Here is a 25,966-nt window from a genome sequence, read left to right on the forward strand (position 1 = left end):
AACCCTCCTTTTTACGCAGCGGTCCAGACATACACATCAAACGGCAAAATATATTCAGTGTGCAGTTCCTTTGGCATCAGGGCAGGGATATCTAGATACTTTCCAAGGTCTGACATCATGAATTGAGCTACTTTTAAAGCAAGCAACGATGTTTTCATTCGTTTTCAGTGTATATCAACATCGTTCGCCAATGTTCTTGTTCAAGCTGAGGAGAGTGCACTGATAGTGGTTCCACAAAGAAATAAGAAAAATCTTCAAGGGTATAAATAAAAAAGAGTGTTTCTCTGTTTCTCTACCAGGCTCATAAAATGACCCTAACTTTAGAGATCTTTGACTGATCAATTAAACATAAAGGCCCTTCACACTCAGGGCAGCCTGATCTTGTTATGTACAGTATTGGAGAGGTGCAGGAATGAGTCATAAAACCCAGAAATAAGTTAGCAATTTAGCATTTGGTTTGCAAATCTCACAGTCAACAGATCTTTGAATTTGTTTTGGTAAGAAGTCTAAATAAGGTCTTGGATTATTTGATTTAAATGTATATGTTTACAAATAGAGTGGTGCAGGAAGCAGTCCTAAAACATGAAGTTGGTAAGGATTTTACCATTTCCAGTTTTCTCGTTTCAAAGACATGTTTTTTTTAGATAACTGAAATAAGATCAGTACGAACACGTCAGTAAATACCCCATTTGTGAATGTGTAATGAGCAATAAGGTTGCTAACGAGTGACTAAATGAGACTAAATAACATCATCACGCCGAACAATAGCTGAATAGCTTAGCGGTAGTGATGCGCATACATGCTATCGTAATGTTGTTAGCTTATAGCCTAACGTTAGCTTTTTACTTCTGGTGATTGCATGCATGCTTGAAATATCATAATGGTCTTTATTTTAATATGTGGAGATTGTCCTGCAACAAAAACAAACCTAAACATATATTATAAAGGTGTGCTTGCCACAGATATTATTTTCTGCACTGTTATGAAATCCAATGGAAAAATCTCATTGCTTTTGTCATGGAACCCTTGCAATGCTCACTTCCTGCTCGGCCTTTACAAAACACGTCCTCACTGTGCAACTCTCTCTCTATATATAGGCGAGGGGAGTTAAAGTCCTTACTGATGCAGGCTCCGTGATAGCCGTAGTGTCCCTGAGGACAGTGGGAGACGCAGTGATCGCCAAGCAGCCAAGTCCTCGCCACTTCACACCAGAGACACACACTGCCGATGCCCGTCTGGAGGTCTGCCGTGCAGCGCTGACAGTCTGAGCTGCACTCTGGAAGGACACACACAGGAAGGAAGAACGCTTTGAATGCTTACACCATTCATCAGCATACTGCACACAGATAAATATAAAGCCACCATGAAAATCACACGACTACTTGGAAAAGTGCTTTGTGTTTATTCGCAGCTTTTTTAATTCAAAGGAAATACATAATGTTGTTACCTGACATGCTAACAAACATCTTTTTTTAATTGTTAGTATCGTAAGAACAAAAGTCTTGATTTAAAGAGCACATATTAAATATTGGAATTTATTTTAAACAGGGTTACCACATGAGGTTGAGTATAAAAAGTAAGGACATTAATAGAGGTACTTTGGTGCGCACCAGAAGACAGTGTGTTACATTGTTTCATTGTTCAGAAGGTTCGGTTTGCGTTCACATGGGCAAAACTCAAATGGACTATACACTTTAAACACAAGTCATGTGCACGGAAATGCTGTTCAACAATTGGTCAGACATTAAGGGGGTAAAAAAACTAATCCCGGCAATTTCTACCGGAGCCTCCACCATGGAGCATCGGCAGGTTACATGCTGCTGTTAATCTGGAGAGCATATCAACAGACTCTAGCGGCCCGCATATGATTATATCAGACGACATGCGTAAAAAAACATTATAACACATATAATGAGAGACGTTCTGCAGTGAGGAGGAGGTTTCACCGACTTTTATGTATAGATGACGGAGCATTTTTACTTTAGACGACACTGTTCAACACTTCATTCTTTCGCTAAAGATTTTGAAGACATCCACGTTCTTGTGATGCGTAAATACTACGCTTCCTTTGTTTTGGTGAGGACTGCGTTGACACCAGCGATGAACCGCTCCAGAGTTCACTAGCAAGCGGTCCGAGACCACCTCTTTGAGGCAGACCAGAGTCCAGTTGTTTAGTTCACAACAGAGGTCTCGGACTGCGTTCACACCGACCCAAACGACCGCACCAAGCGGTTAAACGCACCAGGGATCGATTCAACCGGACTAAACAAGGCTGGTGTGAACGCGACCTTAAACTGTGGACATAGAAAGGGCAACATATATGATAAACCTAACTGCACGCAGTTGAATATTTAAAAAAGGAAAGCAGCATTTGAAAGGCCTTCTATTTGTTCCAAAAAATGTTTTTTATCTTTGATCTATTTTTACTCCTCCTAAAACTTTTGAGGGGATTAAAGCCTGCGGGAGACTTCTTGAAAGACAAACAAAAGAAAGACAAAAAGTGAAGACATGAGCAATTAATAAAGAACAAAACACAAAAAGCGATTTTAATGAGTGTTAGGGAAATAATTGTCCTAGACTCCTAGATATGACGTACATGACCAACCCTGACGTCTGTTTATCTCCTTTAAGGACATAGGCTGCGTGAGCCATAATGTTATTGTTCCCATTCTGTGACCGGTCAACACTAGGTCACAGATGGTCTGTTGTTGTGGGTGCACTGGGACACTTCCTTCTTTGTTGTTTGTGGACTCCAAGGTATGACATCTTCGAGGCCATAAGTGACGGACGCAAGTGACTCAGTGTGCCCAACTGTTTAAACTATCTTATCAAAATATGTTGATTACTCTGTGAAACCAGTTAAATGGGCTAATGAGAGAGAGGCGCTCCAGAATTGACGTGGCAACGCACCCGTGCAGTCAGACCGTGACTGCTGTGACTTGTGATGTGAATCTCTCCGGCCGAAACTCCAAATAAACCTCCAGTGTTTGACATTGAAGCTCCTGCTCTACCGTGTCTCCTTCCTGAGTCGGTGACTCCCACTGCATTGCTACACAGAAGTTTCCCTTACAATGAGGATGTCTGATGTAGAAATAATGGAATTGGGTGGTAAATCGCACCAATTAAAGCTGTGACTCTTTAAGGGAGATATAAAATCTGAAAACAAATGATGGCTCACATGGTGTCTTTTCTGTCTCCCCATCTATTACTTCAAATCTTCCTCTTTCACTTTTGGATAATACACACCATCCACCTCCTGTATGCCCGCAGACCATAGCCGCGGGAAGTCATTTTGCTCAGGGGGTGCTGCCAAAAGTGGGGAGGAGGCCGCTTAAAAATAAATAAATAAATAGTTTGTTAAAGGCGAGACACCGCAGGCAAAAACATCGTTTTTCATGCACTGGTCAATTTTGAGATGTTGTGCTATTTTGATTCCATAACATGTTTTCTTTGAGGCTTTTGGAAGGAAAACGTACAAAATACACATTTAAGTGTTTATTTTACTATAGTTTGTCTATTTGTGTCTGTATATTTCTCCTAAATTCACCAAAAGTTAGCATTCTAACGTAACATAAAGTACCGCGACCGCTGTGTGCACCATGTCATCAGAGATATCGCTGGAAAGCTCCGTCTCTCCTGCACAATCTCATTGGATCCAAATATGGTCATTTCCTTTGTATCAGTAACCAATCGTGAAAGTACAAAAGGGTCTTAAACCAATAAACGAAATCTCATTGGCTGGTGTCAATTTCTGACAAGGTGATTCGTTCAGATGCGTCACGTGATGTGCTAAAACACTTCCTGGCTGGTTAGCTTTCCGCTAGAAATTGAAATCTCAAAATGGCAAAAGAACGGCGAAAAAAACGTTCAGAGAGAAGACAACAACAATTGTCACTTGCACGAAGCAAGATTATACAAAAAACAAATGACCCCGAACATGAAATACCTTCACGGAGTGCGTCGAGGCGCAAACTGTCATCCAAAGAACAGGAGGGTTTAGCTAGCGCATCACTGCAATCTTTGAAGGTCGTTTTCTCAAAATGATTTTTTTCTCCTACTCTGAGTTCGAAATTTCAACTTCAGTAGCACGTAGAGACACCAAACCTTCCAGTTATATTCCTATCAATATTATGAAGGCTTTTACAGAAGGGTTTGTTCATATGTCATTCATAGCCTGAATTATACAACATTGTACACCTAAAAACATGGCGGAAATTGATATTTTAGGGCTGTTGACAGTATTTTCTGATTTATGGAGTGATAAAAAGAGATATCCAATATCCCTTCTGTAAAAGCCTTAGATACTAATATGACTACAAAATGAAACGAGAATTTTGAACCTGGCTTTATCCAAAGTTCAGATTTCGGTTCCTGAAATGTGTTAAAATATTTACAAATTTAATGAGATAATGGTCATTTGCATATTCAGAACACTTGTAATACAAGAAACAATTGCCTTATTGTAGGTAATTAACTGGAGACATTTCTAGCTGATATCTTTAAGTTAAAAACAATTACCCTATTCACCTGGGGTGTCCCGCCTTAACTGTTAGGCTTAATAAACCATTATTGACCTACATCACTTAGCAACAGCTGCACATGCCCACATGCTAACTATGGGTCTTACAAACCTACATAACATTACAAATAGTCAGAAAATATTATTTACAATATTAATAAAACTATGAATTCAATTGTAACTGATTGACAAGGCACAGTGGCAGCAGCATTAAAGGAAAAATATCGTTTTTACCTTGTGTTGGGGCTTCACAAAACTCCAAATGTAGCCTGGGGTGGCACTAATGAAGACTCTCATTAGAGCAGATACATACACATTGTCCAACATGTTACTGTGGACATGCATCAAAGTCAGATGTGTCAGTCTCTTCTGTGTCATATTACTCTAGTTGTAGAGGTGGTGGCTGAGGAGTAGCTGGTGGTCCACTCTTTGTATTGGGTTGTTTGTTGGAGAAAAAAATCCAAAATCCTTTTTTGCGCCATTCTAGAAAGTTGTCACTCTGCAGTGTGTGTGTCGCGTCAATTACGTCACTCTCCCACGACCTACGACCTAGATGACTCGGATTTTATTTATTTGGAAAATAGATTCAAGCCACCTGACTGATACAAATATATACTATGACTATTATTATTATTATTATTATTATTATTATTATTATTATTATTATTATTATTATTATTATACAGCTAATTTTATTTTAAGTAAAATCATAACTATTTTATGTAGTTTAATCATTTTTATTTAGGTGGTCACAGTTTTTCAAATGTACACCACTCACCAACAGGGGGTGCTGCAGCACCCCCAGCACCCCTACTTCCCGCGGCTATGCCACAGACCCGTATCTACCCACAGTGCAGCGGGGTTTCCAGAGATTAGCAGATCAAAGAGGAACACCTTGTGGTGATTTATCTGATCTGGTGTCTGGGTTTGGTCTGGCTGGCTGGCGCAGTGGCGGGGACCTTAAAGTTATCTGTCTGTGCCGAGATAACTATCTACAGTGAAAAGCAGAATGACGGGGGCTGTGCAGGTGAAGAGTAGTGTGGCAGACAGATTAGGGTGGAATATAAGGAGGCTGATCCCCTACGGGTGTTAGAAAGTAAATAAATTATAGGACAATGAAGGCAATTTTCTTTCTCTGAGAAGGATTATCCGAAAAGTTTGGAGTGGTTTAAAAGGGGAAAGTATTAAAGAGGCCCTCACGCTTCTATTTGCTAGCGCTCCAAGACATTGTTCGTGATTGGTTGAGAGGCGGGACATCTCTTAATGGTTGACCAATCACAACCAATACTTTAGAATTGTTATGAAGAAAAAGCTGACACCAGCAGTAAACCTGCATACATCAGCAGTCTTAAAGGTGGGGTAGGTAAGTTTCAGAAACCGGCTCGAGATACACTTGTTGTTATATTCCATGGAATGCTCTTAACATCCCGATAGCAATGCATATCTTAAGTGCTTTGACAAAAAATCCATAAAAAAATGTCATCTGTAGAAGCCGTAAAACTGTAAAAAGTACATCCAATCCGTTTAGCCGGGCCGGCTAAACGGATTGGATGGCCTACCTGCCTGTCAGCCTTCCATCGGGGCACAAACTTATCTCGTGCCCTCATTGGTCATGTGCGCGTTCGTGTGTGTTGGAGGAGGGGCTCTATAAGGAAGTGGCAGATTTTCTCCGGTTGTGTATTTTCAAATTCTAGCGATCTCGAGCCGGTTTCTCAAATTTACCTACCCCACCAACCCTCCGGTATCACTGTGGACGTTTTTGTCCATATGGGTAATTTTTCACTTTTCATTTTGCAATAACTTTGGTTGTGTTGGTGCAAACGGCCTGCATTTTTGTAACAAGGCTATTTTCTCGATCTATTTTGGAATTCAATTAAAAAAAAATCAAATCGGTCTTTAATTCACTGTGTAACAAATCGACTACGCAAATTAGTCATTCGAGACAAAAATGTCCACTGCAAAAGACTTTGATAAAAACATTATATTAAAAGGTTTTTTTCACAACTTTTTTGGGTTCAATCTTTAAAGCAACTTCCGCCCTAATAGAAAATACCAAAAATGTAATCATTTTCAGGATTTTAACCCTTTCAATGCCATTTTGAAAACATGAAACCGCTGTTTTTTTTCATGATGAAAACAGAGAAAGTGAGTTATTTTCCCAAAAATACATATCTGGAGACTGGCTCTTTTTTTTTTATAACAGTCTTGGATATGTCAAAGATTAGCAACAAAATGGATTTTTTTGCATTATTAGTTTTTGCACAAAATCAGATTGAACAAAAAAGTTACAAATTAGTCATTCGGGACAAAAAAGTCCACTTCCAAAAACTGCTCTAAAATGACAACAGATTAATATTTTTTTAAACTTTTTGGGGTTAAATCTTTCAATCAACTTCAGTCCTGATCAAAAATACCAAATGTTAAATTATGTTCAGGATTTTAACCCTTGAACTGCCAGTTTGAAAACATGAATTTCCGTTTTCTATGAAAAACATGCACAAAAAGGCAGTCATTTTCCATATAATAAATGTTGGGGGGGGTCGGCTTTTTTTTTTATCACAGTCTTGGATATGTCAAAGATTAGCAACAACATTTATTTTTTTGCATCATTAGTTTTTGCACAAAATCAGATTGAACAAAAAAAGTTACAAATTAGTCATTTGGGACAAAAATGTCCACTTCCAAAAACTGCTCTAAAAGGACAACAGATTAATATTTATTAAAACTCTTTGGGGTTAAATCTTTCAATCAACTTCAGTCCTGATCAAAAATACCAAATGTTAAATTATGTTCAGGATTTTAACCCTTGAACTGCCAGTTTTAAAACATGAATTTGCGTTTTCTATGAAAAACATGCACAAAAAAGCAGTTATTTTCCATATAATAAATGTTGGGAGGTTCGGCTTTTTTTTTTTTTAATCACAGTGGTTTCATGTTTTCAAAATGGCATTGAAAGGGTTAAAATCCTGAAAATGATTACATTTTTGGTATTTTCTATTAGGGCGGAAGTTGCTTTAAAGATTGAACCCAAAAAAGTTGTGAAAAAAACCTTTTAATATAATGTTTTTATCAAAGTCTTTTGCAGTGGACATTTTTGTCTCGAATGACTAATTTGCGTAGTCCAATCGAATGATACCGGAGGGTTAAGTCTTAAATACCAAAGATCTGAATCTGAAAGACGATTGATATATTTCAACTTCTCCTGTGTAACTTTACATGTTACCTGAAGGTTGACTTTTAGGCTCTACACATTTATTTTAGGTTTTATTTTAGTTCAGTCCTGCTGAACTACTGAACACAGTTTGTGACAAAAAAGTCAGAGGCATCAGCCTAGGAAAGTTAAGATATAAGAGATGAACAAAGTGAATGAACAGAGAAAATAACTTATTTCTTGCCTCAATAGACATATTTTAGATTTCAGATATACTGTATGTGTTACTTCATCAATAGTGGGGGAACGTTTTCATATATTCAAACATTTAAACTAACATATATTTCTATTTTTTAAGGTTATTTTCTTGGATTACATAAATGCTCCCTGGGTCGGATTTGAACTCGGGTCCTCTAGACAGAGAATCATACGTTATTAGCAGTTTTAGTTTTAGTCTCTATACTGTAGCTTATTTTCCTGTTCGGGTTGTACATTTTTAAATAACTATCTGAACAAAAATTATATTAGGGCCCAAAGCTGGGCTTAATTTGTTATTTTATTTTACCTTTATTTAACCAGGATAGGTCTCATTGAGATTAAACATCTCTTTTTCAAGAGAGTCCTGGCCCAAGAATGGTAACAGCACAGTTTCAATGGTAACAGCACAGTTTCAATGGTAACAGCACATGTACGGCACGGTTGCTTTAAATGACAAGGGGTTGCTTTCACAGGTTGTTATTTTCTAGCTGTTTGCGCCACTGTGTCACCCAGGCTAGGGCTGAACGATTAATCGATTTTAAATCGAAATCGCGATTTGAAATGATGCGATTATCAAATCGCAAAGCCTGTGATTTTTTTAAACATTTTTTTGTCTTGTGTGTCAGTCATCCACACTAATCAGAAGTGCTGTGCTCCACATGTACCAGCCATTGTTAATCAATCAGAAGTAGCCCATGATAGAAGGTGATAGACAGATTGATCCAATCACCTGCCAAGTGCTTCTGAAAGTGCCTGCCCTTTCCAAATGGCTTCCAATGGAGCTTTAGATGGTTTGGTGAAACAAACCATCTGAGTCAGGTTAGTAATGCTCCATCACATCTATTACAGGGTGAATCTTAAACTGAAGCTTGACTTTAAAGTAACCCAACGGAAGTTTCATGTAAGTTTAGTTTTTTCACTCGTAGCTCGGGCTGCGGGGGTGCTAGAGACGGGAGTACGTTGATACGACCTTCCTAGCCGGAGTTATGGCCACATTTTACAATAAACTTCCGTTGGGTCGCTTAAAAACAAATATCGCAATTCGAATCGCAATTGCAATATTTGTCAGAAAAATCGCAATTACATTTTTTCCCAAAATCGTGCAGCCCTAACCCAGGCTAGCATAGGCTGCACCAACACTCCACTTCTTTCACATTTTCAGGTAAGCCATGACTTAGGCTGTGTTGGCATTGCCACGATTTCAAGGGCCAAACCCACCTGTGTTTCAGAACAGCTCTTTAGTATACGGTGGCTGACTGGTGCAAACGCGCTACACTGGCCAAATACATTTCCTTTGGGAGAAAGGTGCTGCACTTTCAAAAACTATGCAAAAAAACAAAAGAAAATGTGCCAAACATCTTCACCATCTTGGCAACACATGCACAGCGTTTACCAAAAGTGCTGCATGAACAAAACACAACGGAAACAGGGATACTTGGGGACTGTTAAGTTATGAAGTTATGGGTTTGCACCTGTGGGCCACCATACGAAAGAAAGGGGGGATTGGGTAAACTATGTGCATTTTTCATTCAAACAATGGTAAAGCCTTGAATTATGCTGGTGTATTAATGGTAGGGTTAGGGTTAGGATCTCGTTGATGTGAAACCTATTTTGGTTGGATGTTGAGGATTCAAGAGAGGCAAACTTGTGGCTATGTTTACGATGAGTTATTTCCGGTTATGGCATTTTTCACTTAGAAAACCCATTAGTTAAGTCTTTGAAGTCAACACTCCTTGTATAATAGCAGACATTTCCTTCAAGACATTTAATTAAATGCCTCTTATGTGAGAGCAGGGTCAATAATGAATGAACCAGATCGAACAGTGTTTTAATTCAATGGAAAATGTGTTGATCTCGTGTGTGCTTTGTGTGTATTTCTGAGTGGCTGACATTTAACTCAGACAGAGATGATTTATGCCTCCACAGCAGCAGTCTCTGACAAACGTGTGTAGAGCTGCAAACTGCCGTCTCCTTAGCGTGGCATATGCTCAGGTGAGTCACATGCTCCGTCTGAAGCAGCTCCAATATCAACAGAGCGAAAGAATAGAAGAAGAAAACATTAACTTCCTCCCTTGTCATCTCCCTTCCACGCCTTTCACATCACTTTACAACAAAACACGTATCAGCATTCCTCCTGCCAACACTCCTCAGGCAATCCGGCTCCGGGCGCTAAACAAATGGCTCCAAGGAGGAGATAAGATAACTCAGGTGTCAGGGATTATTGACTGTGCAGACTAAAACTGAATATAAAACTGAATGCTATCGATTTGGGTCCACTGAGCCCCTCTTTATGGCGTAGTTACCATTTTTGAAGCGCATAAAAAGGTATGCTGCAGTTATAAATGCACTGCACGCAGACTAGATAATCATATTCTCCTGTGGGCTGGATTTATACCAGACATTATCCTGTATCATGCTAGCCCCCCTTGCATCTCTTGAAATATATAGAGCAGATACTTCCTTAACAAGTCATACAGAAAAAAAACCTACGATGTCTCTCACTTGTTCTCTGTGCCAGTTGAAAAGAGAACAGCACTTGGATGAAGTGAGTGCAGCAGGAGTTCAGAAAGCAAGAGGAACAAAAGTGGGACGTCATCATTATTTGAAGCTTCAGGCGAAAGACGAGACGAGAGGGGTTGTGTGGTCCTCTGACGCTGACTTCACCCGGTCTAGACATGTTGCCCCAACAAAGAGCGGATTTACAGAAGCAGCTTTTAAAGAAGTCTTACTTCAGGCTCAGTCCTGAGGCCATGCTGCCTCTGTCGCCCAAAACAAAACAAAAACCAGTGCCCTAGTATCAGATGGCAGAATAAGGATATTGATTGTTCTGGAAAATAGTTGTGAGGCACTTTAATTTAATTTAAGGTTAATATTTATATTTTCTGCTTACTGTGACAGTTTTACATGCTTTAATGTTCAAAAGGTGAGAAACTCCCTCGGAATGGAACTTTGGGATTTTAGCCTATGCAACATTTACATGCACAAAAACACTAATGTACTTTCGATCACCCAAAAAAAAGTCTACAGTAATGCAGAAGATACAAATAGCCTTTTTAAAGAGAGGTTTTAGTCAGAAAGGTATACTCTTTAAATAAGGTACAAAATTACCGATCTTTGTGGACTAATGTTTTTTTTTTACCTTTAAAGTTGTTAAAAAGCTGCAATGATTGAATATTGTTCACACCATGTGAGGAACATCAAAAGCTACGCTTCAGTGTTTTGACACAGTGAGCAGGGCAGGCTTTTCCATAGAGCTTATTTGAGCTGTTATTCCCAATAAGAAGGGAGCTTGAAAGAATGAACCCTTTTCAAAGATGATAAATGTCTTTCCATACAAAAAAGCACATTGTGCTCTCACCTTCTGTACATTTAGTAAGTTAACTCTTCTCTACAGGCAGCAGAGGTTAAAAGGGAACATCCATATTCATGTTTTCATATTGAATTAATGTTCTTCTATTCCATGATTGCGATGTTCGAGGTCATCGAATATGCATTTATCAGATAAAAGATAAATTCATAGGGTCTTTTACTTTAATGTTAACCACTGTCAATACGCTTCTGTGGGCTCAGGGTCAACTGATATGTTACTTCCTTTTACTCCTTTCTTATGTGTTTCCGTCAATGGATTTCATGGTGTGCCTTGTTTCTATGGTGATCCATAATTTCTATGGTGACACATAGCTATTATACAACTAGCCGGTCTACTAAGCTTCATATGTTAAATTAAGGCTCCAACACAATGACGCAAAAATAAACTCTGTAAGCAAGTGGTCTAGAAAAAACTCTTTAACGTTTCTGTGTGGCAGGCTCAGTAGGCGAATTTATTTACACCAGACAAGAAGGAGTTAAGAAAAGGAAGATGGGGGGGGTGAGAAGAAGCAGGTTCGTAAGAGAGTTTGTTCGTCTCACTGCAGCTGATATTACTCATGTGTAGGGATGGGTATCGTTAAGGTTTTAACGGTACTACTACTTTTATCTATACCGCTTATCGGTCCGGTCTTTTAACGGTACTCTTATCGGTTCTTTTGGAGAAAAAAATACGGTAAACTAACTAAACAAATTGTGAACAAAACTAACATTGCTTTTTATTTTAATTAAATACATAATATTTCACATCAAAAGAAACAACAGTGTTTTAACAAATCGTATTAAATAATGTGATGACAGAACTGTAAACAGAATAGCTGAAACTTTAACAAAATAAATAACTCAGTTTCCTCTCATCATTAACCCATGTTTGTATAATTGTGTTAACTCCGTGTGTTGCTGCTAGCATACATAACACCTGACGTGGAAACGTTACTCGTGGACGGGGCTACAGAGCTACTAGAACGACAGTGGAACCCGGTGCATTCCTCCGTCTGAATGTGGAGCACCTTTGCTAAATGTTTAGGCAAATTGCTCGTGTTACCGCCCTTACATGCTAAACTCTTATTGCACTTTAGGCAACGAGCATCGAGACGGGTAAAGTTTAACCACACCACGGAGCGCGTTCTCTCCGCCATCTCCTCCGTGTGTGTGTGTTGCTGCATGTAGCAGCTGCGTGTTTGTAAACTGCCCCGCCCCCTCGCACACAGACGGGAGAGAGATCGAAAATACTAAAAATAATCATAGACGCATTTTGCAGTCTTTTTGCATATTAGAAACGGAGTTGGCGACACTAATACTGCAATATAATGTTTGTGTAGCAATAATACATACAACATATATGTTTTACATGTCTCCAGTACCGATAAAAAGACCGCTAACGTCGGAGCTTAACGGTACCACGGTCTTTAATAATTCAGCCCCGGGGCCCGTTTAATACCGGGGCTCGGTTCCACCCCTACTCATGTGGGACTCACAGCTGAAGCTTCCAGTTCGAAAAGTTAAATTGTTGAGTTTTTCTTTTCTTTTTTTGACCACAGGGGCTCTTTTTCAGTTCAGGTGTTGTTTCAATGTTGGCCTGCTGCACGACAGACCTTAAGCTTTCTTTTAAGTATGGCAAAACCACTTGAAGGTTAAGGTCAAAGGTTAAAGGTGCCCTGTTATGATCATTTTCAGGTTCATATTTTTGTAATTTGTGCCTCTATTATGACATGTGTTTGGGAGAGGAACTCCCTCTGGAGGGAACTACTGGATTGTATCCTTTGCAGACCATTTACATGCAGACAATATATAACACATTGCAGGACAGGGAAAACCCAAAAATGCATTTTGGGGTCCCTTTAAGGAAAAACATTTAATAAGCATTTGCTGCATTAACAGAGATGTTACAGCCCGTCTGTTTGACTGTACTCAGCTTTGAGATATACCACCTGTTTGTCAAGTGTGAAAAGATCTAGAGAAACTTTATGGAAAAGAACACATTTCTATGACCAATCGTATTTTGGGTGTCATTGGGAAACTTCCAATTTCCACAGCAAGATTTAAGCTGCGATTTACCAAGGATGTGTACTTATTTGTTTTTACTTTTTGACCAGTGCTTGCCTCTTTATCCAATGGCCAGATAAAGGATTTCTGAGCATCAGTTAAGGACAATTTAAGGTTTGAGATGAGCGTTGGTGGAATTTGTCAAAGCACCTTCGACCGTACAAAGTATGAGCGATAAGAGTGCTGCTGCGGTGACGTATGCATGAAAGGAGAGGAAGGGACAAAGGGAGGACGTGAGAGAAAGACAGACGGGGGGAGAATCACAGAAGACAGGCGGTAGTGAGACATTTGCCTCGGACGGCTGCTCTTGTATGAACCCGCTGTGATTGAGAGCGCAAGCCTCATCGCCTTAAGAGGTTATGTAACACAGAGGGGGAATCCAATTATGTGTGTGGAAGAGAGAAAGTGTGTGCGACAGAAAGAAGGTAAAGATTAAGCAAGAATAACAACTGAAGGAAATAAAATGTGTATGAGTTCATCTGTAATTAAGGGAGAAATAAAGTGTGAGACAGAAATAGGAAAGGATAAATCGAGAATAATACAAACAAGGGGAGGATACATTGTGTGTATGTTCAAAACTGTGAGTTAAATAATTAGAGTTTGAGAGTGCTTGTGTGTTATTACAAGTGTGTGTGTGTGTGTGTGTGTGTGTGTGTGTGTGTGTGTGTGTGTGTGTGTGTGTGTGTGTGTGTGTGTGTGTGTGTGTGTGTGTGTGTGTGCGTGTGCGTGCGTCCTGGCCATGCAGAAATGATGACCCCAGTATTTCTGCGGCCCAGAAGCGCCGCTAGGCATCTTTTATTAACTAGAGTTTGGCCGAGCCTGACCCATTTGAGATTAGGTTGCGTGTGTTTGCAGACAGCCTTGTTTGCAGACAGCCTTGTTTTAACCACGCTTATCTGCTCGTGTGTGAGAGCCAGCAGTGTGTCTCTGCCCACATGTGTGTGCGTGTGTGTGTGTGTGTGTTTTCAGATCTCCAAACACTTTGTAATCAACAACTATAATTAAAAGTCAACGTGTCTGTTTTCTCGCCGAGATTTTCTTTACCCCCCCAGCCCTGCTATCTCCTCCATGCTGGCTTCCCATGGTGTTCAGAGGTGAACAAATAATGTCATTACCCAGCGAGAGGGAGGAGGACAGCGGGAGCTACCTTTAAACACACACTGCGAGCTTACCTTTTCTATCTATCGTTTATCCGGTAGTTAATCATATTTTGCCAAATAGCGATTTGTGCACAATGAGGAGTAAAGTGGGGTGGTGTGGAGTATCTGAGGCCGGTGTTTATTAGCAGAGATCTGAAGAAAGCTTTTTATCCCCGTGGATGTTTCACGTAGAGAAAAGCGTAACTGGGAGCCAAACCTCATTAAAAAGTTTTTTTTTTAATTAGCACCAAAAAGTGGAGATATGATTTCCAGATTGTAGCTAAGAAGCCAGAGTTATAGAAGTGTTTTTCAACACTCTTACTTTTTACAATTCAAAGTTATCTTTCTATTATATTGATAGGAAACTTTCTTCATAGACAAACATAGAAACACATGATCATCATGTTACATAGACAAATACTACATCTGTTCACAGGTTCCTTTCCGATGACAGAGCCCATACCGTGTTTCTGTTTGTCTTGTTTGCTTCCGGTCTGTCTTCTTCTGTTGATTTCTCTGAAGTCCAATGCTTAGTTTGAATATTTACAACTTCTATTCCCAGTAAACGTTTTATTTGTCAGTTTGATATGGCTCAAAAAAGTACAGCCATAGACGTCAATGGTTGCTCCTTTAGGAAGAATCTGATCAGAGGTGTGAATCAATACTGCAGCAACGTTTCTTACATTTCCACACACAAAGGAAATGTCTTTAAAAAAAAAATTATTTGTATTCAAAGAACCAGTCATTTTCTCAAACATATGCAGTTTGTGTTATACTGATGATTAAACTGCTTTTACATCCAACCAAGACTTAAAGTGCTCAAACTGTCCATCATCTCAGTATGTCTGATAACAAATAATTAGGGCTAGATAAGGATCTGGAAATGATCTGCAGACGACTGATTGACAAACTGCAGCAGCTGTTCTAATCCTGCCAAATGGCGTCTTAATGAAGTGATGCTTTGTTTGTTTTTAGGAGTGAATTCCCAAATATTCATAGAACTTATTAAAAGCCAAACCTGCTCCATATGAAGTAAGGGAACTGGGATTTTTTTTTAAGGAGGCCCTGTTATGCTTTTTGGGGTTCTCCCAATCATAGCAGACTGGGCTCTGGTTTCAGACAGAGGGTGAACAAAGGTTCTGCAGCACAGGTGCACAGTATGAGTCCAATAAAGCACTATTTGAACATTAAAGCATGTAAACATGTCATACAGTAGTAGAGGCACATAATACAAATATGAACCTGACGATGAGCGTAATATGTGGTCTTTAAATGTTGACCCTCAACATGTAAAGACATTTCTGTCAGTATTAGCTACTATAATAACTGTTGTGTCTAACTCTTCCTATGGAGAACACTTGTAAAAAAAAACCTTACTCATTTCAGTAAACAAATGATAAATATGTGACTGATACTACAGCTTGGGGCCCCAGGGCTTTTAAGTCAAACATTCCGATCAAAGAACATGTATTTTACAAAGATGGTTGGCATCTCTCATGAATTATGCACTTTATTGGATCTGCAGACTGGTTATGTCTCTGTGTGCGTGATCGTGCAAAGCTCCGCAGGCACAGCAAGGTAGTAACCCTGCTAGAGTTTGTATTTCCTATTCCCACTGAGGCCACAGAGGCTAAAAATACACAAGCACTCATGGCGGCGTTTTTGTTGAAAGCTTCGGGCAAATGGCATGCAAATGACACACACGTTTACACACACACACACACACACACACACACACACACACACACACACACACACACACACACACACACACACAGGCTGACTTACTGTGGCACTCTCCAGTGACGGCGTTGAGGAAGAGCCCCTCCTGGCAGCTTGTACTGCAGTAGCCGCTCTGTATGGAGGCCAGGGGGGGGCAGGAGGTGCAGTCCGCCTGAGAGGGCCCCGAGCACGTCTGGCAGGACGGGTGGCATGCTGGGAGGAGGAGGAGAGGGGAGGCAAAACAATGCTAAGGTAAAAACAGAAATGTATCTTTTGAATCAACACACACACACCACCTGTCCGTGAAGGGAGAGGGATTCTTCTTCTGTCACTCTCCCAGTGGTTTCTTCCGTGTTTTTCCCATTAACTGTGGGGTTTCTTTCTGAGTTTTTCCTTGGACGATGTGAGGGTCTAAGGACAGAGGGTGTTAGTAACCCCGGGGCGGCGTTGTTTACACCAGGGAGAAGCTTTTCCCACTGAAATCTGTAGAAGGACACTGAGGATGCAGGGCTAAATGGAAGAGAGGAAGGAGGAGAGCTGAGTCCAGATGTATTGAGAACATGAGATACATGCCTAGTCTCCCTCCTCTTATCATGGGCTACGTAAGATCACTGGTTAATGAGAATGGATGAGCTATAGATGTCAGACGGAATACCCGTAGTAGTTCAAAGGTGCCCCTTATGGCCTGACGTTCTACAGTATTAATGGATTCCGGACTCTTCGTATCACACTTTCATCGGGAAGGTTTCCAAAGTTTCTTGCTGGAAAGTTAACCAACAGTTGCCGCTACACATCCATCGAGAATAGAGAACTCTTCATCTTTCATCTGGAGTCGTGTCTCTAGCCACCTGATGAATGTAAATCCAATATTCATTGGACTTTTAGCTCAAATTTGGTCCCCACCATCTCCTGTGAAAAACATCTACCAGCTAGTCTCTAACTGTGTCTGCTCGTTGCTGCCATAGAGGTAGTCTACAGTCTCATTATTATCAGCTTCTTTACTTGTTGTGTTGTAGAAAATGACTTTTGAACCCTCTTGCGGCTGAGCAAAACACTGGACAGACACATTAAGTTCTGTAAAACAATAAACCCTAAACTATAGGACAAAGGGAAAGCACCATAGGGTTGCAGAGTTGAGGATAACTCTGTGTGGCTTTGTCGTTACGGGCAACCCCATTCACATTACACATAGTCATTTGATGAATTGCCGTTATATAAAGGATCGATAAACAGAGCCTTAAGTACATGCTGTGCACCCAAACTTCACAGTAAAAGTTTACTCTCATTAAGACAGAAATGCAATGCTTCTTTAGTGTATCTGGGTGGCTTCTAATGAGCCAATCAGCAGCGAAGAGGACCAGGCCAACTAAGCAAACAGAGCCCATGTATTTGGATATCCCAGTGGGGAAACTTAATCTGAGCCCATCATTCTTTCCTGCTGTCTAGGTATTGGTCTGTGTCTGCCTTTTTAATTAGTCAGCCAAAGTATGGAAGAAAAATAACTATTAACTGATTCAATCATGTTTACCACAGATTTGAGCTTTCCGCGAAATGAACAATACACTTGGATATGCTGTTAGAGCTAGAAGGGGTCGTCCTTCAGAGGGGGTCAGAGACGATAAACCAAGCCGACGTAATGAATTGGAGATTAGAGCAAATGGATTTTCATTAACAAGGTGGGTCATAGAGTGGGGGGGGGTAAACAGGAAGAAGAGCCCTGCTCAGCTCTTTTTAGTGGTAAACATGCTATAATAGCTATTGTAGTTATACAACCACACATATACAATATTTAGTTTGGTTTTATGGAGACGTTTTGATCTGGTAGCATTACATCTTGCTTTGATGCTTCATTTTCTAGTAGTTGTTAATGCAACAACAAGTCCTCACATAAGACTAAACAGCACATTTGAAGGATAGTTCTTAAGAAAGTACACCTCTACTGATCTCTCTTTAGCACCAAGCTGTGACAAGCTTTCACCACTGATACATGACTACATCAGACTCTGCCTCTACAGCTGCCTCTGGGGCTCTGGACCAAATTAAGGTTGTGTAATATTAATGATTTTCATTACACAATAGTCTGAAGCTAGGAAGTGGGAATGAGCAGCCTCCGAACAGATCACGACGTCAAACTGCTTCTTAAAATAAATGTTGAATAAACAATTAATTTACACTTTCTCTCGTTCTACATTCTACATTAAAACAGTATTTATTTTTTGTTAATTTTCCTGCTTATTTGAAGAAGAAATTGCAATTTGTTACGGGTGATTACCCTGGTGTCTCATAAATAAAAAATGTTCACCATAAATCGCAACCTTTCCTAATTATTTTTTGGTAGCATTATATTCTCTAGAAATATGAGGAAGCTATTTATCCCATGTGACCCTTCCAGCAACGTGTCTAAGCGGTGCAACTGTTGGAAAGGGAAAGGTGTTTGGGACAAACTGTATTCCTTATGTTATGGAAAATACTTTATATGGATGAGCAAATGTTAGCAACATTTTACAGATTTGGACACCAACAGCTACAAGCTAGGGCTGCTCAATTAATCATATTTTAATCGCAATTACGATTTTGGCTTGCAACGATTATGAAAATAACATAATCGAAATAAAACGATTATTATTATTTCTTTTCTTTTTTTGGTTTTTCAGTTGAATTATACTTAAAGTTCAGGGTAATCAACTGTTAAAAACATACTGTTCCATTTTTTTCCCCAACAAAATGGACGTTTTTAAAGTAAATGAATAATCGTTTTTAATAATCGTGATATCAGTTATTGACCCAAATAATCGAGATTATGATTTTTGCCATAATCCAGCAGCCCTAAAGCACACAAAATCAAAGAGAAAAGAGTTCTTAAGGTTTTTATAAAGATGACTGAAAATAACGTCATCAGCAAATACCCCCGTTTGTTAATGTGCAAAGCCTCTATGTGTCTTAAAAAAGTGTGCATGAGTGTGTGCTCTCACCTTGGTACTGGTTGTCCTGGATAAAGAAGCCTTGTGGGCTGGTGTGGACACAGCGGCCCTCATGCAGGCTGGATGGGGGGGGACAGGATGTGCAGTTGTCTGCAGATAGCCCAGTACAGAGCCAGCAGGAGGGATGACACTCTAAAAAGGACACAGAGAAGAAAAGAACACATAATGCCGGGGCCAGGAACAGAGCATGCTTGATCCCCTGCTGTGCCTTCCTATTACACTGAACACAAATATAAATGGAACACTTTTGTTTTTGCTCCCATTTTTCATGAGATGAACTCAAAGATCTAAAACATTTTCTATATACACAAAATAACCATTTCTCTCAAATGCAATACTCATGCTGTCTAATCAGCATCTTGATATGCCACACCTGTGAGGTGGGATGGATTATCTCGGCAAAGGAGAAATGCTCACTATCACAGATTTTTTCAGATTTGTGAACAATATTTGAGAGAAATGGTTATTTTGTGTATAGAAGATGTTTTAGATCTTTGAGTTCATCTCATGACAAATGGGAGCAAAAACAAAAGTGTTTTCGTTTATATTTTTGTTCAGTGTACTTTACTGTCACCATACAAATAACTACATGACAGAACGAGTGAACTGCCGTTTTCCAAAACATGTGCTATATTAGTGTACTTTCCTTAACATCCTGGAAATAAAGGAAAAACATATGCAATTTGTCATTTTGTATTATTAGGCGCTCAGTTAATGGTCATACTGTATGACCAAGTCCCAGGGGCTCTAATCTCAAGGGCCCACTGTCAAGGATACACAGATCAACCAGGGAAATAACCAAAATGCCATTTCAATAATATAAAGAGATAATTAAAGAGGCTCAAAATGTTTAGGAAAAGGGATAAAACAACTACAAAGAGACACACAATGACAATAAAAGGGGAACAAACCTACAAATAGGCACAACACATTCACAAGGAGACACAGAAAAACTACAAAAGAGACTCAAATTGACCACCAAGATACTCAAAACAAAACCACTACCAGGAAGTACACAACAACAAAGAACCCCAAACTGACTATCAAAAGGAAAAAAGCAACTACAGAGATAGCAACCACAAAGAGACACTGACCCTTACTTCAAAGACACTCAAAATGACTATAAAAAGAAAATAAACAAAATATTAAAGATTGCAAAGACAGCATTAAGAGACACACAAGGACCATAAAGGGACACAGAACAGCTGCAAGGAAACACAAAAGGACCACTGTATAGTGAGAAGTCAAACACGTGCGTTTGTTTTGAAACATAAACTAGGAATGTAGTGTAGGCATTTATGTATACATTACAACTGAATGAAGGGCCGCTGGGAAGCTGTACATGTATACATTGAAATATAGATGTATAGGCAATGTATCTGGGTCTGAACTGCAGCCAATTGTCTAAACTATTTTTGTTATCCTGCGGCCATTCTGCTGTATCTTGTTTCTCCCCTTCTGGTATTTTTTGGTTCCTGGTCTCAAGAGACTTTTAGTAAGCTCTGGAAGTTTGAAGTAATGTAACACTCAGATAAGGCCGGCAGCCAGCTCCACCAATCAGAAGTCACGCATTAACACCCGAGGCAATGCCAGCTCAGAGGGCCCGATCCAAGAGGGCCACCAGCCAGCACACACTTCTGAAATGTACTGTATTGCTTAGCTTGGACTTTTTAGTACGCATAAAACTGCTTGTTGGACATTTTTTTAATTATTTTTTCAAAGGGATTTTGACCTCTCAGGTAGGGAGGTTAAAGCTACACCAGGAAACTCTCCTCCAAATGACGGCAACGATTAACTTGCTATCACTCTGCAATCATGAAAAGCTTCCTCGGTATACTAAACACATCATGTTTTCCAATGTTGGAAAGAGAGCTAGCCACTGAATATTAGGAGTTATCATTTCACTTATTTTCCATTCCTTTCCAGTGATCTATCCTGATACAATAATTTAATTTGGACTCAATTTACATATCGACAGGTTTCTGCAACTGGCTAAAGCTGTCTTTACATGACCAGCAGAGCTGACGTTGCCGTTGTGATGGAGAGAGCCATGTTACCCGACTATGCGATGATCAAAATATTCGCCAAGCACTCGGCACAATGTTCAAAATATTTCAACTTTGACGTAGATTGCTGCTGACCTATCATTGCGCAACCAATCAGATGCAAGGTATATACATCGCCATCTAGCAGAGGAGGTAACCATAGAAATGTATTATTAAATTACATGACTAGCTGCTTTCACTGTAAGGCTCAGCCACCACCTCCAAATGAGAAAAAACCAAATAAGAAACCACCAAATAAAAAAGATATAAGACAGGTCACAATAGTGGCACAAAATACAACTATGAACCTGAAAGTGAGCATAGTATGTCCTCTTTAATAGTATTAACTTATATTAATGTGTAATGTAAGTCAAACAACCACTGAAAAAGCTTTACAACACACCATTCAGCCATCCACACACACATGCATAGACTGATGGAACAGGCTGTGATGAAAGGTGGAAACCTGCTCATAGGGAGCGAGGAGAGGTTCAATGCTAGGTGCAAGGTTAACAAACCAGGAGCCTTATGATCACTTAGGACTGCTGTACTTCCTGCTGCCTTTTCTGCAACATTCTGTGCTTTTGCCTTTTTTTACATTTGTCCTCAAATAGTTTTACCCTTCCCTAACATGCCCCCACACACTTCACCCCCAACACTGATGCCCTCGAACAGGCCTTTTGTGCTGCATTTGATGTCTGTTTTGGCAGCGGAAAGACAAACAGCTGAGCGGTGCTGTCCACTCTGGCAGCCTCATACCAAAAGGGTGGCGTTGATGGTGGTGGGACTGAAATAAAAAGGACTGTCACCCAATGGCCAGTAGCACAAAGTGTGTGTGTGAGTGCATTGCCTGACTTTTAAAGTAGACAGCAAATGCACTCAAGGGTGTGTGTGTGTGTGTGTGTGTGTGTGTGTGTGTGTGTGTGTGTGTGTGTGTGTGTGTGTGTGTGTGTGTGTGTGTGTGTGTGTGTGTGTGTGTGTGTGTGTGTGTGTGTGTGTGTGTTTATAATTACTTGTCTCTGGATTCTTTCAGAGGGCTGTCAGCTGTATCCGGGTCTTGTGTACACTCTGCATGACAGCCATTGTCAGGAGAAGACTGGTGATGTACCTGAGCCAACACTACAGTGTGTGTGTGTGTGTGTGTGTGTGTGTGTGTGTGTGTGTGTGTGTGTGTGTGTGTGTGTGTGTGTGTGTGTGTGTGTGTGTGTGTGTGTGTGTGTGTGTGTGTGTGGTGTGTGTGTGTGTGTGTGTGTGTGTGTGTGTGTGTGTGTGTGTGTGTGTGTGTGTGTGTGTGTGTGTGTGTGTGTGTGTGTGTGTGTGGTTAGCTGTGGTCTAAAGACAAAACATCTGCAGTTGTACATAAGTGCATTGTATATATTATTACGTATATTTGACAGTGAGCATAAGTGTGTAATTGTTTTATGTATATTATCCAGCACATATTTTAAAATACATTGCTGTTTGAGTAGGCCCAGACCCAGACCCGGACCCGGCGGAGGACCTTAACCAATGGGTTGGCATTGATTTTCACATTTGAGAAATGAAAACCCAAAAGAGGGTGCACATGTCTGTTTTTGCCTATTAGAGCGACATAGTAACAACATAAGCATTCAGGCTACCCGGAACACTGTAGGGGGCCCAGGAGGATTCAGCCCAGGGATTTGTTTTGATAAACAAGCTCTATTTTGGTGGATTTTTATGTATTCTGGCTATTTATTTACATGCAAAGAACAGGGGCCTATACTACGAAGCTGGTTCAACCTAACCTGGATATGTTTGAGTTAGCCGGTTGGCCTAATCCAAAACATACGCGCTCTCGCTAAACTGTACTACGACGCTGGTTATCAAGTGGATCGCTCAAGCCAGCCGTGTCCTATCTAGTTAGGTGCGCGTTCACATGAAAGGGGTGGTATTTGGAGCATTCGACCAATCACAAACATGGAGAAGCGTACTGACAGCGCAGCGTCATACTTCCTGAATGAAAAGTGAACTTTAATACTAGTCAAAAATGAAGAAGTTAAACTTTAAACATCCATGACTTAAACACTTTATCCAGGATAACAGCCACACATCTGCACCGGCAAGGTGAATACAGACAGAACAAGTGTTTGAATGCGTACATTAACAGGTTTATGATATCACTGCCCCGTCTAAAACACGATCTGACTTTAATTACATTTGTCTCGAGTGTTTCGTCAACTTAATGTGTTGCTTAAAATAATACTTCTGCATACAGTATGTGACACTGAGAGTGTTGCACGGCCAGATACGGCTCAGCTGACTCAGATAAGGAGATATATGATACATGAAGTGATATGCCGCGGACTGTACTTAATGTACTCTGATCCGGTTACTTATGTTGTGGCAGATATTTAATTAAGCTTTCTTAACGCTAATGTTATAATAGTCAGATTGCTCTGAAGATGGAGGTGATATTCTATTAATGTTCACGTTCACACAGTCGGTGATTTTTGCCGGCCGTCTTTCCTGCGACGGCAGCTTTTCTGTATTTCCTTTCTCCTGTAATATGACTTGATCGCTTTAAACTCTGCACACTAAGCTCTGATTGGTCAGCAGGCGGTGCTTTCACTGAGTTGAGCTCTTAGCCTGCAACCTAACCTGGTCCCGACCAGGTTAGCCGCACAGCACAAGTTACCATGGAGATCTAGCCTGCTAAAAAGAGAACCAGCTTCGTAGGACCGGAAAGCCGGAGTTTTCCCTGAATTTAGCCGGCTAAGCGAAAATCCTGCTTCGTAGTACACCCACCTGGTCTCAATAATTGAAATATGTAAACGTGTACACTTACCGCAAACACGCATGTTTATTTTAAAGATTAAATATTAATTGTGATTTAAAATATTCCGGTTCTGCTATATCTCCTCTGCTGCCTGTGACGTTCAGGGCTGACCGCAGACACACACAGCTTGAGTTCAAAGACGTTTATTCTGACAGGCTACTACTGTATGTGACAACTATCTCTCATTCACACACATTACGTTGTTTTTTTTTCATCTCAGCTTACTTTTAACATCTGTTTGGGCCTAAACTTTCTTTTGATATACATTCATTCATTTTATTCATATATAAATAAATATATATATATAAATAAATAGATAAAAGAAATGGCCTACACATTGACAATAATAATTTCTCCTTGGGGGGCCAACATTTATTTATTTTTTTGTTAAAAATGTTTGTACACACAGATTAGTTTTGTATTTTCAACTTCAAAACAAATATTTTTTTGCATTACAAATGATACAGATACTTCCAAATTGTCGATCTGTTCACACAAATAATATAAAGAGAAATCTGCCTCCAGACTCATCTCAGTGTCAGTCCACACAAACCTTTATATCAACAGTCTAAAAACAAATGCACGCTCAGAGGCGTTTTCATGTCAAAGTTATTTTATGAGTAAGAGGATAGAGGAAGAAGGATCTTCTTTTATTGCAGCTTGGATATGTAATTTGTTGAGGCTTGAATGCGCATATTGATTCCTGTAATGCCAAAATGTGTGTGTACAGGCGTTGTCATTACACATTATCAGATGCACGCACACAGAGGAATCAGATTCATTACATTGTTTTGTGCTGATAGGGTCAGAAGTTGAGGTGGGTGCAGTCCATGAGGTCGTGATTTAGTTTGGGGGTGTGAGTGCTTCTTAATGCCTTCCCCAAATGATCCTCCTGGTGCAATATGGGGCTGATCATAGCATTAAAGTTCTGAGAGCTACACAGCAGAAACACAACAAGGGGGTAATATCTCATTCCTCTGGAGTGGCATCATGCGCCGTCTGGAAGCAGTGATGATCAGTAAGTGCATTTACTCAAACTCATACATGTGCAGATTTGAGGTACTTATACTCTACTTGAGTATTTACTTGTCATGCCACTTAAAGGTGGGGTAGGTACGTTTCAGAAAACGGCTCGAGATACACTTTTTGTTATATTCCATGGAATGCTCTTAACATCCCGATAGCAATGAATATCTTAAGTGCTTTGACAAAAAATCCATAAAAAAATGTCATCTGTAGAAGCCGTAATACTGTAAAAAAGTACAACCAATCCGTTTAGCCGGGCCGGCTAAAGTAACTGGATGGCCTACCTGCCTGTCAGCCTTCCATCGGGGCACAAACTTATCTCGTGCCCCCATTGGTCATGTGCGCGTTCGTGTGTGTTGGAGGAGGGGCTCTATAAGGAAGTGGCAGATTTTCTCCGGTTGTGTATTTTCAAATTCTAGCGATCTCGAGCCGGTTTCTCAAACTTACCTACCCCACCTTTAATATATTGTACTTTTTACTGAACTACATTTTTGTTTGTTTGTTTCTTTAATAATAAGGACTTTTGCTTAAGAAACACAAGATTTGTAAAAAGCTGATGTTTGTTTCAAATTACAATCTGAACGATAAGACAATCAATCAATTAGCCAATTGAGAACAACTAATTGGCATCTCTACACATTTAGGTCATATTTTTATTACATTTTAATGATTGTAATTTTGAGTTTAGTAGTACATTTAGCTGATTATACATACTTACTTTTACTTAAGTGACATGTTCAATGCAGGACTACCTGTAACGGAGCAGTTTTACAGTGTGGTATTGGTACTTTTACTTAAAGGGGCCCTATAATGCTCATTTTTAGGTTTCATATTTGTATGTTGTGCCTCTAGTAGTGGGACATGCTCTAATGTTCAAAAAGCGCTTTCTTTTTCTCATACTGCCTGTGCTGCAGCT

General features: G+C 39.9%; 1 protein-coding gene across 1 annotated transcript in view; it reads right to left on the reverse strand.

The window, feature by feature from the left end:
- fras1 (Fraser extracellular matrix complex subunit 1) overlaps window positions 1-25,966 on the reverse strand; it is a 320,559-nt gene that overhangs the window by 131,457 nt on the left and 163,136 nt on the right. The window contains exons 18-20 of the mRNA XM_034090904.2: window positions 19,174-19,314; window positions 16,268-16,414; window positions 1,121-1,276 (exon numbers count right to left, since the gene is read on the reverse strand). Coding sequence (XP_033946795.1) covers window positions 1,121-1,276; window positions 16,268-16,414; window positions 19,174-19,314 — 444 coding nt within the window. The remainder of the gene's footprint in view (window positions 1-1,120; window positions 1,277-16,267; window positions 16,415-19,173; window positions 19,315-25,966) is intronic.

Source organism: Pseudochaenichthys georgianus, chromosome 9 (assembly GCF_902827115.2).
Source record: "Pseudochaenichthys georgianus chromosome 9, fPseGeo1.2, whole genome shotgun sequence".
NCBI classification, from domain to species: domain Eukaryota; kingdom Metazoa; phylum Chordata; class Actinopteri; order Perciformes; family Channichthyidae; genus Pseudochaenichthys; species Pseudochaenichthys georgianus.